This window comes from Manis pentadactyla, chromosome 4, assembly GCF_030020395.1.
Source record: "Manis pentadactyla isolate mManPen7 chromosome 4, mManPen7.hap1, whole genome shotgun sequence".
Taxonomy (NCBI): Eukaryota; Metazoa; Chordata; class Mammalia; order Pholidota; family Manidae; genus Manis; species Manis pentadactyla.
Window position 1 is genome coordinate 73,362,413 of NC_080022.1, and position 15,083 is coordinate 73,377,495.

General features: G+C 33.7%; 1 protein-coding gene across 5 annotated transcripts in view; it reads right to left on the minus strand.

The window, feature by feature from the left end:
• Positions 1–15,083, minus strand: part of COL24A1 (collagen type XXIV alpha 1 chain) — a 377,298-nt gene that overhangs the window by 344,034 nt on the left and 18,181 nt on the right. For 4 of the 5 annotated variants that reach the window (XM_036890301.2, XM_057500389.1, XM_057500388.1 and 1 more), the window contains 2 exons: positions 5,090–5,209; positions 3,858–4,648 (listed from right to left, as the gene is read on the minus strand). The exons of the other annotated variant lie outside the window; for it this stretch is intronic. In XM_036890301.2, the coding sequence (XP_036746196.2) occupies positions 3,858–4,648; positions 5,090–5,209 (911 nt within the window). The remainder of the gene's footprint in view (positions 1–3,857; positions 4,649–5,089; positions 5,210–15,083) is intronic. 5 annotated transcript variants of the gene reach the window in all.

Here is a 15,083-nt window from a genome sequence, read left to right on the forward strand (position 1 = left end):
GTTTAAGCAAATAGGAAAGCCACAGGAAATATAATTCATGACCCAGTAAAGACCCAAACAGACGAAAGTAAGGAAGGTAGAGCTGAGGAGGAAGAACCCACCATTTTTATAATCTACAACCAAATCTCCTAATCTCAGGAGATTTCTGGTGGTGAGAAAGTGTAAAAGACAAGAGCACAAATCATATCACTTCTCAGAAAGCCTGTGATATAAAGGGCTTCACAACAAATTGTACATGCAAACAGGAGGAGCTATGTGACTGGGTAGAGGGCAGAATCAATATGGTAGGATGGCATGTAAGGCAGCTGCCTCCATTTGACACTGAGTACCACCCCACATACTTCCCTTCGCCTCTTCCTATACTATTCTAAAATAAATAGTGGCCCAGGTAGAGTTGTCCTTATTTAAAAAATAAGTAATATTCAGAAAGAAACTAGCAAGGGATCTAGAAATAGTGAGGGGAAGGGGAAGTGTGAGGACAGAAACATAAATTAAAATAAATGAAAATCATTTACCAAATGAGGAACTATTCCATGCAATAGAGGAAAAAGTTCAGTCACTATAGTGACTATAGTTCACTGTAGATTCAAAGAGTTTCAAATGCTATTTTTCTATGAGAGTTCACAGAAGAGTTATGAGAGGTAAAAATTACAACTAAGGTAATGAAATGTGAACCGTAAGAGCTTAAGAAAAATATGAAAGAGAAAAAAGAAGCCAGTATAGATGAAAGCCATGTCAGAAGCAAGGAAAACTGATGAAATACAAACTGGAAAATCATTAAAGGTAGGCTGGCCTCAGACTTCACAAAGTTAACATCCACTTTTAAAAGCAGTGGAACAAACTCTACCAAGTTCATCATTTCATCACCATTCATTCTCTCACTAGTTTTCTAAGATCTACTTTTAGTCTTCTACAACTGTGCTGAAGTGAGATTCTCAAAATTTAACAATGATTTTCCCACAGAAAATGCAATGGATTCTCCCCCCCATCTTTTCCCTGTCCTCATTTCCTTTGATTTCTCTATAGTTTTAGCACTGCTGATTAGTTTCTTCTCAAATCTCTTCTTTAGCTTTTGTGATAGTACAATATATTCTTCTCTCCCATCTCTCTGACTATTCTATCACATTTCTGCCTTTTTTCTTCCATAATCCAAAAGCAAATATTCCCCAGGATTTGACTCATGACCCTATAGCAAATTCCATTCCTTGCAAATTATCCAATCCTGTAGATTCTATTATAATATCGATGGAAAGACTCCTAAATCTTTATCTTCTATTTTGACCTTTTTTGCTTCAGCTTCTTCAACTTTTCCAACAGCTTACTGAATTGCCAATAGTACTTTAAATGTTTCAAATTAGTTTTCTATCCTTAAATCAACTCTCTCTCTTAATTACTGTTTTTAGTTATGGTATCACCATTCTCTCAAACCACAAGCTTAAAACTTTAGAGTCAACTTTGATTCTCTTCCTTTTTGCTTTGTCCATAGGTCCAACTAATTTCCTAGTTCTACTAAACTTTCCTCCAAATCTCTCTTAAATTTTACTTTCCTTGGCATTTCAATGCTGTCATTCTGGATAATGTCCTAGTCTTTAAACAACAGGATAATAGCAGGAACTTCCCTTCTGTTCTGGGACTGCTGCCGGGCTGACTGCCCTATTAATAAATATCCCTGCTTTGAAACCTGCAAAATTCCACACTAAGAACAAGATAAAGTTAGAACTATCAGTTTAACAATTAAGTCTCTCTACAACTTACAACATCTAACTTGGGTCTTATATATGTCTAATATTGTTGAGCCTAATACCATGAAAGAGTTTGCGCTTTAGAGACAGAAAACCTGTGTCCAAATCCTAGACTAAATTGCCAGTATCATTTACTAGCAATGTGGTTATGAGCAAGTAAATTTACTTATCTAGGCTTCCATTTCTTCACCTGAAAAATGAGGATAATAATACCAACCTTATGAAATCTTTTAAGTTAATATAATCAATGTAAAGGGCATCTACCACAAGGTAAAAATTCAAATGATAGCTATTATGCTGTTTTTCCCATATAAAAACTACACCAGTTCCTTTCACCTATCAGATCATATCTATTCTTTGAGGTCTAGGTTATAACTAAGTTTGTCCACAGAACTATTCTGAACAACTCATACTTAAGTGGTCTTTCATTGGAATCCCCTTAAAAACTTTTTTCCTTACCTTTGAATGTTTGTACACCATATATTTAATTGGTATCTCTCAGTGGCATTTATATTACTTCATCATGAATTATAACTATAAATGTACTTCTTGTATCCCCGTTATTGAAATGTAAGCCCCTTCTGAGCAGTGACTGGGTTAGGCATACTTTGTGTTCCTGCTTTGCCCATGGCAGACTAAGTAAATATCTGTCAAGATAGTAACCACACTAGTGGGTGTAAGGATTTAATAATATGGGTAACTGTTAAACCACTGTGTTGTATATTTGAAACCAATGTAAGATTGTACATTAATGATACTTCAATAAAAAAAAATCTGTCAAATATTACTGCTTCACCTACCAATGTTGAAATGATTATTTCTGGATTCATAGAGATTAATGTTCATTTCATCATACTGATGTTTTCTGAAAAAAGTAAATGGCTTCTGATAACTGTTAATTTAATATTAAGTACCCAGTACATAAATTTTATTACTAATATATTGATAATTAATTGTCATAGCTGAAATTATTATTTCTCTATAATAATATGTTCTTCATATTTTATTTTAAAACTTTTAAGCATTCACTCTAATAAGAGCTTCTCAAAACCTATCAAATCACTTCGAGTAATAGCCACGAAGGAAACACAAGCTAAGCAAGAAACATCACCTTCTTCAATTCTATGGTTCCTAGAACTAAAACAATGACTCCAGTTTTATTTCCATCAAATAAAAAAATACTTTAAGATATATTTTAGTCTACTTGCAACTTAAAAACAATTTCTAAAAATATACAGGCTGATAATTTTAGGTCTATGAATATGAAAGGTAAAAACATAATGCTTCTAATGCTGTAGTTTTAAATAGCTCCCTATGAGTCTAAATGATTTAGACATTTTTCAAATATTCATCTGTAATTGCACCTACACAACAAAAGAATTTCAGAGCTGAAAAAAATCAGTCCATTATCTTGTAGTTTTGTTTAGACATTATTAAATAAGTGATTTGGCTGTTTTTTTTCATTGAATAGACTGATGGGCTGAATGTCTGTATTTTTTATTAGGGAGCTGGGATTTTTATTAATCCTTAAATGTAAATTGAGTTTATCATTAAAGACAAATTTGAATGCCCTTCCATGGAAATTAAAATACTCCATTTAGAATGATAAAGCTTTTTCCCAGTTACTCACTACAAAATTATCTCTAGCTAAAATAAATTTTATACTCTTATTTTAATTCATTTAATACTATTATCTGAAATGATATTTAATTGATCTGTATTTTTCTTTATTCTACTATAACTTTTATATTGTTCTCTTAAGATGACTATGCATTAAGCCTATAATTTTGTTTAATATGCTGATCTGTATTTAGCAGTTGAATTCCTGGTTGAATTTCAACTGAAGAAGAAAAACATATAGCTTACTCACCACTTTACCAGAATTAAGTAACCTTTTCAGCCTGCCAATAAAAATAAAACAAAAAAGTACAATTTTTGAGCCAGGGTTGCATTCTGGTTAGATGTGTTATAGCAACCATAAATTCACTCATGTGGCCAGGATATACTTCTGAGACAGATGTGCTCTTTTCTGAATTGTTCAGTCTAGAGAATTCTTTTTGAAATGGATGTTAAGTTAGTGCATTAAGATATATTTTAAAAACAATAACAACTTACGGGAGGTCCAGGATCCCCTTTTGGCCCTCTCAGATTCTCCATTTCCAGCATTGTATTAAGATCCTCATAATAATAATAATAATCATAAAGCTCAGTTTCATAGCTATTTTCGATGGCATAAGTAGCGTCAGGATCAAGTTCACCTTCCTTCCTTAGATCAAGGTGATTGTCCACAGATGGCTCATCTGTCACTCTGTATAAGGTTGTATTTGAAATCTGTTGTAGTTCCATGAGTTCATTAGTGTGTAGATTTGCTGTGATAGCCTCCTGGAGATTAGCAATTGTATCTTGTTTTATATGAGGAAGAATAGATGGTATCTTCTTAAATGGTGACAGCCCAGTTACTCTATCATTATGCTGTGTGATATTATTGGATACATTTATGAGAGAACTCAATTTCCCCTTGCTATTTGTTCTTGCTTCATTGAAGCGATGATGGGTCATTGACAGGCTTAAATTGGTCTGAGTATGTTCCTCAGTGATCATTTCTTTGGACTGAATCCCATGGCTCACAATATCCACAGCAGAGACCTTCCCTGAATGATGAGAAGTTAACTGAGATCTTGGTATCTGGGACTCTTGTTGTTTATGCACTGTTGCAGAATCATTATTTATAATATTTGGAATACTTTTGCCTTTACTAAGTGTATCTTCTGCCAATACTTTTTCACCAAACTGCTTAAGCAAAGGAGAGTTTTCTGGTATCTCAGCTGGTACAATAGTTGTATGAAGAGGCCTTGTCTCAGGACGACACTGCTGTTTCATGTACCTGCAATAGTTTGCAGATGCTTCTGCAGAAGGAACAATATCCAACTGACATAGTATTCCTTCAAAATGGACAGAATTATTATTCATACTTCCTAAGGTAAACACACTGTTAGAATCAAAGGTCAGAACTTCCGAAAGAGTCTCTCTGCTAAAGTATTTCTTTCCACACTCAACAAACATTGAGACAACTTGGTTTCGAATAGTAATGGCCAGGGAGTGCCATTGCTCATCATGAACACTGTAGTTGAAAAATACAGACTGCTTTCCTCCCAGGTATACCGCTAATTTTTTAGGTAATAACTGTACTCCTAATTGCAGTCTATTTTTATTTCTAATGCTGAAGATAAATGCATTGTTTACTCTATGTGACTGCAACCCAATTAATATCGTAAATGGCTGTTCTAACTTGACTGGTAAAATTCTGAGAGGTGACTCAAAATAAGCATTATTTGTTAAAATGACACCTGATTCTGTTAAATGGACCCCCCGAGGTAATGGTGTAGATGATGATGGTACCGCAGTCACTGATGATGAGTATTTTACATCTTTGCCTCCAAGGCCTAGTTGATGAAGAATATCTATGCCTGGAAATTAAAAAGAGAGAGAGAAAAAGAAAGAGAGAAAGAATCTTACTCTTATGCATTCATGCGTTCACATAAATGAGATGAGAAAAATCTCATCAACAGCAATCCCTAAAATGAGCACACTCTATCAATTCTAGGTGATGACAGAGATGGAGAGGGACAGTAAGATATTATATTAAAAAAATTTGAAACACACGTACACACACATGTACACACACACACACACACACACACACACACACATCAATATCCCTAAAATCAAAATGTAGTAAATATTCTCTCATTTTCCCCAATTAGCAATCTTATTTGGTATGCCAATGAATATTACTTCTTTAATTTAGAACTTAAAACTATCACTTCTATGCTGAAGAGAAAATGGGGACACACTTACAAAAGGAAGTTTTTAATTTGGAAACTATTCTATAAATTAAGGTTACACAGTCCTTTAAACTGTGATTTTTCAGGCTGTTTCCCCTTCACGCTTTCTGGAAACTTACAAGTCACACAAGAGCTCTCCCTATGCCTAATACCTCATGTGTGCACTACACATAAAGTACCCAGTCACCTTGATACCTCCTGGACAAGAGAATTTAAATTCCTATTGTTGATGATTACCATACTTTTTCTCTGACACATGTAAGAGAGTTTTCCAAGTTTCTCTCTTTTCCATTTTTTCCCACTCCATGTCAATAATTTTTATCTGAACAATTTGTAAACTCTTTTTAAATAGTTTTTATATAATATAGATTTCATACAATATGAGTTTAATATAATCATGGATTTTTCTGGTTTATTTATTATTGTAATGTTACTGCTTACCTTTCAATGACAAACTTTTGTTGGACAGATTCTACATCTGAACGTTTCGTGGATATCCACTATATCTGCCTTGTAAATAGTTCTGTAATTCTAGAATGAATGGATTTTCCCAACCAAAATCTGATCAGATGTCATATTTATCTCCAGAGTCTTATAAAGTTAAATATAACTTGTAAAGAATGATAAATCCTTTCTTCAAGATCTAGAACAGCTTAGTCATCCATTTGACCTTTATTACTCTTTGGGTTATAAATCTCCCATCTGTATCTTTGTACATATATAATCATTTGCAACAAGGAATGGGAAAGAATTGTTCATTCATTGTTGTGATAAATGAGGGAAAATAAGTTTCTGAAATTAGGCAGGAATATTGTGCACCATTTCATTCTTTTACAGGAAATTAGTAGATATTTGGTAATTCATATTAATTACAACTAGCAAACATAATGGCAAGTGTCAGACCCGTCTGACAACTATATACAATGAAATTACTGAATATCACTCATTCGTAACCTAGCAATAAAATTTAAATATTTTCTCATTAGCTTTACAAACACTCGAGTGGTTTATTTAAGGTAGGAAACATCATTTTATTTCTATAGTATTTGTAATTTTAATAACAGTTTTAAACATTATAAATGTAACTAGGATGTTGTATGACAGGATCTCTCAAACTTTTCCACCAAAATATTCCTAACAGCAGCTTAGAATTATATACATCTCCAAGGATTTGGGGAAATAGTTTAAAGAAGCCCCATAAAAACATAAAAAATATCTTTTTATTTTTCATGTTTCATAATTATAATTTATGAAAAACTTTAATTTTACTCCATAATACGGCTATGTTTGTTTTAGTATAAAATATGCATTACCAGCTAAATCTCAGTTAACTATTCCCATCCTCAAGTTTCAATGAAAATTTATACTCCTGAAAAACACCATGTTCAGTCTGTGACTCTGGGTACTCTTGCCCAATGCTACCTACCTCTCCCAATCTGAGGACTAAACTATGGAAGAAACATTTTTGTGATTCTGTGAAAATCACAATGCTCACAGCATGTACAGTCAGAAAGTATGGGAAAAGTATCATTCTGGGAAGCCACACAGACACACACAAAAGAAAAGCCCCATTTATCTGGTATGATATCAAGGGCTTCTCCTTACCTAAAGAAAATCTATTCTTTCCTTTAATAATAGCTTCTGCTATCTACTACCTCAAATTTCTGATTCTGTTAAGAGGAAATACTATCGGAAAGAGTTATTTGAAACTCTAGAACACATATATGTGTTTTCATATTTCTTTATATATACATATATATTTCCTTCAATTCTATTTTTTATTTGAATTTTTATGATAAATAGCAGGGATTTTTTACAAATCAAATGTCTTTGAGCATTTATTGTTCAATAAAGTTCCTATTATTGAACCATCCTTGCATTTCTAAAATAAAATCGACCTGATAGTTATTTATATATTATTCTTTTGATATCTTGTTGGATTCTTGAGGAATAACTTACGTAGAGTTACTGCATCAATATTTATGAGTTAAGACTGTGGTATTTCACTTATTATACTTTACCTTTTACTTTATCTTTATCTTTATCAGACCACAATATTTAAGGTTCATTATTTCCTATGGTCTGGAACAGTTCAAGTACCATTAGAATTATCTTTTTTTTCCTCAAAAGTTAGATAAAACTCAGCTGTAAACCAAACTTATTATATTGGTTTTTTTTATTAGTAGTTTTCATTCGCTTTTCTAATCTTTCATGTTATCTGATATATTCTAATTTTCTGCTGCTTTTTGAATCAGCTTTAAAATGTTTACTTTTCTATAAATAACAACCTTTTCCTAGGCTTTCAACTGTATTTCCCAGAGATCATCATGTAATACTCCTTACAATTCTTTTTTTTTCTATTTCTGTGGTTCTCTATATAATTTTTTGATTTTGAATATTTGGATCTATTTTTTCTTAATTCAGTATCATTACTGGTCATTTCAAAAGTACAGCCTTTGGATTTGTTTGTACTTTCTTCTATTTTTGTTTTCTATATCATTAATTTCCACATTTATATTAATGAAATAGTGATCTTTTCCTATTCTGTCTTGGCGTATTTTATTCTTTTTCTAATTTCTGAAGAGGAAGGAGTACTTTGTTCTTTATAGCATTTAAGCAACAAATTCTGAGTTCTACTTTAGCTGTGTTCCATAGACTTTGATGAATGATAATTTCATTTTTGTTGTTTTCTGGAAGCTATGCAATTTTTACTTGTATTTTCCCATTGACCTAAATGATTAAGGAGAAAAAATTTTTAATTTACAGCTGAAAGAGTTTTTTTCTTTGTTATTAAAATATAACAATATTAGTAGTATTGTGATCAGAGATTGCTGTCTAATATGCACTTTCTATTTTTGAAACAGCCTAATAAGCAGTCAATTTTGATTGAGATGCATTTACAAAGATGTTTCAGCATACAGAATTTAATACCAATCAGCTGAACTTCACTGTTTATGGTATTAAATGCTCTATATCCTTGTTTATTTTTATACAATTATTCTGTCATAGACTGAGATAATGAAAGTCTCTTACTGTATATCTACGTGACCTTAGACCTTGTGGGGTCATAGCTTTATGAATATTGATGCTACGGCTATTATATATAGAAAATCATAAAATTCATATATTCAATGGGTATTTATTGCTCCTTTTTGAATTATAAAGAGAACTTCTATGTCTGGTTTATTAATTTTTTTAGTATAACTTCTACCATATTCTGTTGAGACCAAGCTCCTTTTCCCCACTTTCCATTTACGTTTGTCTGATATACTCTTGGCCATACTTTTATTTTCATCTACTTTGAAACACTGTGTTTTAGGCAAAAGGGAAGGAGCTTGATTTGTTTTGTGACTAGTTCTGAAAATGTTTTCCTTTGAATATAAAAATTAAATCTATTTACACTTAGTAATCTGATGGTTCATTTAATCTATGTGTCATATTATTTTGTTGTCCCATGTTAATTTTTTCACGTCTTTCACTATGTGCTTTGTTATGCTTTGTTACCTTTGCTTTGTTTTATATGTAGTTCCATTTAGATTTGGAAAGATTTGTATTTTTATTCTGAGTTACCTTTAAAGTTATAAAGGTACACAATGTCCCTAGTCCTCTTTATTTAGACATACCTATTACTTCTTTCCTATGAACAATGTTTCCTTTTCCTTTTTCTCCCTTTCTCCCCTTTCCCTTATGATTAGCCAATAAGATTGTCCTTCTGAGAATTTACCTTTTTATTATTAACTACCCTAGTATTTATTTATTTATTTGTGTGTTTGTTTGTTTATTACTGTATCATTATGTACCATAGTATTTCTATTTGGGTTGTCAGCTTTGGAGAGTATTATTTAATTCCCAGCCAAGCAGCAATTTTAATCTACTGCCTATCAAATTTCCTCTTCTCCCCCCATGTTTTGGTGGTGGTACCATTCCTACATCGTTAGTTCATATGGCATTTATATTCTGTTCTGTTCCCACATTTTCTTCTCATAAATAGAGCCAGTGTTTTGCAGTTGTTTCCTATTTGCTGAAGTTTATCCTCTGTTAGTTTTCTCAAGAAGCATTCATGGGAACTTTTCTTCAGTGTTTGATTTTTTAGAATTATTTGTTGGTAGCCTTGCATCTTAAGTTTCATTGGTTATAAAATTCTTTACTGATACTTTGTTTCCTTGAATAGCTTGTGGATATGGTCCCATGGTCCTAGGATGTTGAATGTTAGAAAAATATGAAGTTAGCTAATTTATCCTTCTAAATGACTCAATTTTTTAACAGCATGTCCAAAAAAGCTGCTCTTTTTCTTTGAAGTGTGTTGATTCTATTAGAATAAAACTTCCTATTGACCACTCTGGATAAATGTTTGCAGGATGCCCATTTGTTATATAGTTTCAAGTTTTGTTGTTGTTTTTAGTAGTTTAATTAATTGTATCCTTGAATATTAGTTCAATTTTACAGTTTTAGTTTTCTTCTTCAAAAATTCCTATTATGAATAGGTTGAATCTCCACTGCTGCTATCTTCTGTCTCTATCATTTCTTTGTAATCTTTTAAAATGTTTATTTTCCATTCTGTTTGAATTTCTCATTTCTTTTTTCACTGTGTTTCCTACAACATCTAATCTCTCTTTCTGTTCCTTCCAATTTCATCTTGATTTTTTAAAAGGCTTTATTTTCCCCACAACTTCTTTTCCATAAGCTCACAATTCATATCCTTTTAATGTCTTGCCTCTCTTCCTTTTCCTGAGTTCTTATATTTCTGCTTTATGATCTTTTTTCATGGAGATAATTGTTTTCTTATGTTTGAATTCTCATTTTTGCTACCTTTCTCTACATTTCACCTTGCATATTTCTATTTATTTTGTGCCACCTGCTTTTAGTTAGTTATTATTTCATAGCCCAGCAGTTTATACAAGGATCTGGGGGGAGAAGACAGAGGGCCATACTGTTCCAATCTCAAAATGGGCTCATGGGCTCCATTTCAGCATTACCAACGTTAACTTCTCAGATCTCCTCAATATAGCCCCACCTTCTTCTCTGAACCAAACTAGTCCAGGACTTCTACAGCCAGCCCTGCTTACAGCTCCTCACTCTCCTTCCCCTGTATCCATGCCCATTGGTGACACTTCAGAATAAATCCCTCACCTCAGGAAATAGATTTTTGCATTTTTTGAGATCTTACCCCATGGAGCCATTTAGCTATTATTTGTGCTTCTTTCTGGTACTTCCTCCTGGACAGCTTCTGTTGTCCCCAGATCCTGTAGCACTTGTTTAATACAGGGCTAAAGGTTAAGTACTTCAAGGTGTGCCCCTCACCTTTTAGGAAGTTTGGTTTTGCTTGTGCTTCCTGAAATCTTACTATGGTTTTACTTCATATGGCATCTGCTTTTCTCATATTTTGGGAGTTCACAGATTATATCAGTCCTCTAGTTTTACTGAAATGGAGTTTAAGGGTTTATTTATTATTCATTTCACCTTGTTTCTTTGGTCTGGTAGCCAGAAACAAAAGTGGGAAGACAATATCTCGTGGCTTCAAGTTTACACTTAACATCTATACCCATTTCATAGATGAAGAATCTAAGATCCAGAGAGATTAAATAACTTGATCAAAGTCACAGAGCTGATAAATGGTAGAAATGCATTTGAACCCAACCAGTCTAACTTCAAAGTCTGCAGCCTTTCCTCCACCATGCTGACTCACAGTCTCTGTATTCTCTGAACAACCTCACTTCTTTCTTGGCAAGCCCCACTAGTTAATCACGACAGGGCTATTTCCCCCCACAGAAGTTACGCAGTGGGGAACATTCTCTAGGTAGCCACCAGAGTTGGTACCCTAGGTAAAGTCTAATTGTTATTCTATTTTTAAGCTTTCAAATCTTAGTGTGGGTAAGCTTAGCAAATGCTTCAAACAGGTGCTGATATAGAAGAGAGAATAGAGGACTCTTAAGGACAGAAGGCACAGATCAGAGGGGATGGGGAGAAGAGGAGAAGAAAAGAGGAAGGGTTCTATCAGAGGACATAATGTAGCCTGGCCCTGGATATACGCATTGTAATTTTGGGGTTAAATTTAGATATTTGGTACCAATGAATAAAGCAAGAAACAACTTAGTTGTCTATAGTAAGTTACTTGTTTCATGAGTAGCCCTAGCCACAAAAATCAGTTATGATTAAAGAATATTGATTATCAACCAGGCACTTTATTAGGTACTTTGCATTTTTTAAAAAGAATAAGAGTAACAGCAGCATTTATTAAATTATTTGCATGTACTGAGCACTGTTCTAAAAACTTCACTCCATTAAGCCACACAATTCTCACAACAACCCTGAGGTAGTTACTATTGCTAACTCTATCTGACAGCTAGGAACACTAAGTCACAGAGAATTTAAATAATTTTCCCAAGGTCCCCCAAATAGGAAGTGCAGAGGTAGAATCTGAACAGTCTTCTAAAGCCAATCTCTTAGCACAGCAACTTTTAGGAACACGTATTGTCTAACAACAAGAAATGATTATATCTCTTTCACCTATTTGCTTCTTAAATGGAGAATAAATCATAGTGTCACCAAGACAACGTCTTACTCTTTTTACTGTAAACACCAAGCCAAATGATTTCATCCAAACCATGGTTTCATTAACCACATATGCTGACTCAAAAACCTTCCTTCTGGGTTTGCATTTCCAACTGTCTATTGAATTTACCCAATAGAGATCAAATGTCCCACAGACACTTTTAACTAATTTTGAAAATATACTTATTTTCCCCAAAATTAGTTCCTCTTATTTTAGTGCCTCTCACAGTGCAGAGTCTCACTACCATATCAGCAGCCAGACTAGTATTTTTATAGTGTTGTTATATCATACTGATATAACTCCTGAACAAAATCCTCCAATGGCTTCCCATTATAGTAGAAGTAAAATCTAAATTCTTTACATAGTGTATAAAACCCATGTCATTAGCACCCTTCTTACCTCTCTGATCTCATCTCCTTTCATTTCATATGATTTTACTTTCCTCCAGCCAAACTGTTTTTTTCTTATTCCTTAACACCACTAAACTCGTTTTTAACTCAGGGTATTTACACTTACTGTTCTCTCTGCGTAGAAGGCTCTCACTTTATTTACATCTAAGCTCAAATGTTACCTCCTCAGAGAGGTCTTCCCTGACCACATTACTGATAATATAAAAGAGTCATTCCCCTTCATCAATAACTCTCTATCTTCTCAGAAGTCTTATGGTGCTTTATTTTTTCCTCATAACACCGGAAATTTAGGGGAATTTATATATACACTTGGCTATTGCTTTGCTCCATGTTGAAATATAAGTCCATGAGGGAAGGACTTCATCTTGTTTTACTGTTCTATTCCAACATATAGAACAATGAGTTAAACAAAATAGGTTCACCTGTGCTTCAGCACCTCTGTCACCCTGCGTATTTTTAAAGTGGCTATTGTGACTTTAAAGTATTCTTAATGTAAATAATACATGTATTCTGGATAAAGAAAGAAAAGTAAACTCATTTATAAAATGGAAAATGAAGCTTGACCTATGTGTAAAATTTTTGGTTAAGTGTCTGTGAGGGGTTCGGGAAAAAATAAGAGTTAATGCAGCTATGAGCTGCTTCTGTTAAAAATAAACACATTTTGGATTCATTTACAGGAAATACTATTCTCATAGATGAGTATTCTACACGTAGAGATTTCTACACATGTGTTTTTAACACATAGGGATCATGAACCTAAGAATGCTGTGTATGTAGAGAATTAGTTACACATCTCTCATGGTGTGAATTATCATGAAGAAGTGGTGCAGCTATGTCAATCTCCCTGGCAGCCAGCCCACCACTACAGACAGTAAGGAAAATGGACTGTATCAGATAAGAAAAGGGACCTATGTTTGTCTAGTCCTCAGAAAACTCAGACTTAAATTATTAGTCATATTCTTGAAGTAGAATAATACATTCACTAGGCTCTACCTAAAACTTGGTTATAAAACAAATACAAAATTTACATTTATTAACAGGACTTTTTTTTTAAGTATTGACCAGTTTTATTATTGAGGCCTTGGTTCTTGTTGCTTCTCACATACCTGATTAGTGAATGTTCATCTATTTTTTTTATTAGGGTATCATTGAAGAGTTTTATTATTGAGGTCTTGGTTCTTGGTGTTTCTCAGGAACCTGATTAGTGAATGTTTGTCTATTTTTTTTTTATTAGGGTATCATTAATATATATTCCTATGAGGGTTTCACAAGAAAAACAATGTGGTCACTACATTCAACCATATTATCAAGTACCCCCCAATGCCCCATTGCAGTCACTGTCCGTAAGATGCCACAGTCACTACTTGTATTCTTTGTGCTACACTGTCCTCCCCATGACCCCCCATACACACCATGTGAACTAATCATAGTACCCCACAATCCCCTTCTCCCTCCTTCCCCACCAGTCCCCTTTGGTAATCACTAGTCCATTCTTGGAGTCTGTGATTTGGCTGCTGTTTTGTTCCTTCAGTTTTGCTTCATTGTTATACTCCACAAATGAGGGAAATCATTTGATATTTGCCTTTCTCTGCCTGACTTATTTCACTGAGCATAATACCCTCTAGTTCTATCCACATTGTTGCAAACGGTAGGATTTGTTTCTTTCTTATAGCTGAATAGTATTCCATTGTGTATATGTACCACTTCTTCTTTATCCATTCATCTACTGATGGACACTTAGGTTGCTTCCATATCTTGGCTATTGTAAATAGTGCTGCAGTAAACATAGGGTGCATATGTTTTTTTGAATCTGAGATCTTGCTTTCTTTGGGAAAATTCCTAGGAGTGGAATTCCCAGGTCAAATGTTATTTCTATTTTCAGTTCTTGAGGAACCTCCATATTGCTTTCCACAATGGCTGAACTAGTTTACATTCCCACCAGCAGTGTAGGAGGGCTTCCCTTTCTCCACATCCTCGCCAGCATTTGTTGTTCCTAGTCTTTTCTGTGTTGGCCATCCTAACTGGTGTGAGGTGATATCTCATTGTGGTTTTAATCTGCATTTCCCTGATAATTAGCAATGTGGAACATCTTTTCATGTGCCTATTGGCCATCTGAATTTCTTCTTTGGAGAATTGTCTGTTCATACCCTCTGCACATTTTTTAATAGGGTTATTTGCTTTTTGGGTGTTGACGTATGTGAGTTCTTTATATATTTTGGATGCTAATCCCTTGTCAGATAAGTCATTTACAAATATATTCTCCCATACTGTAGGATGCCTTTTTGTTCTGCTGATGGTGTCCTTTGCTATACAGAAGCTTTTTAGCATGATGTTGTTCCATTTGTTCATTTTTTATTTTGTTTCCCTTGCCTGAGGAGATGTGCTTAGGAAAAGGTGCTCATGTTTATATTCAAGAGATGTTTGCCTATGTTTTCTTCTAAGACTTTTATGGTTTCATGACTTACATTCAGATCTTTTCATCCATTTTGAATTTACTTTTGTATATGGTATGGGGTTAGACAATAATCCAGTT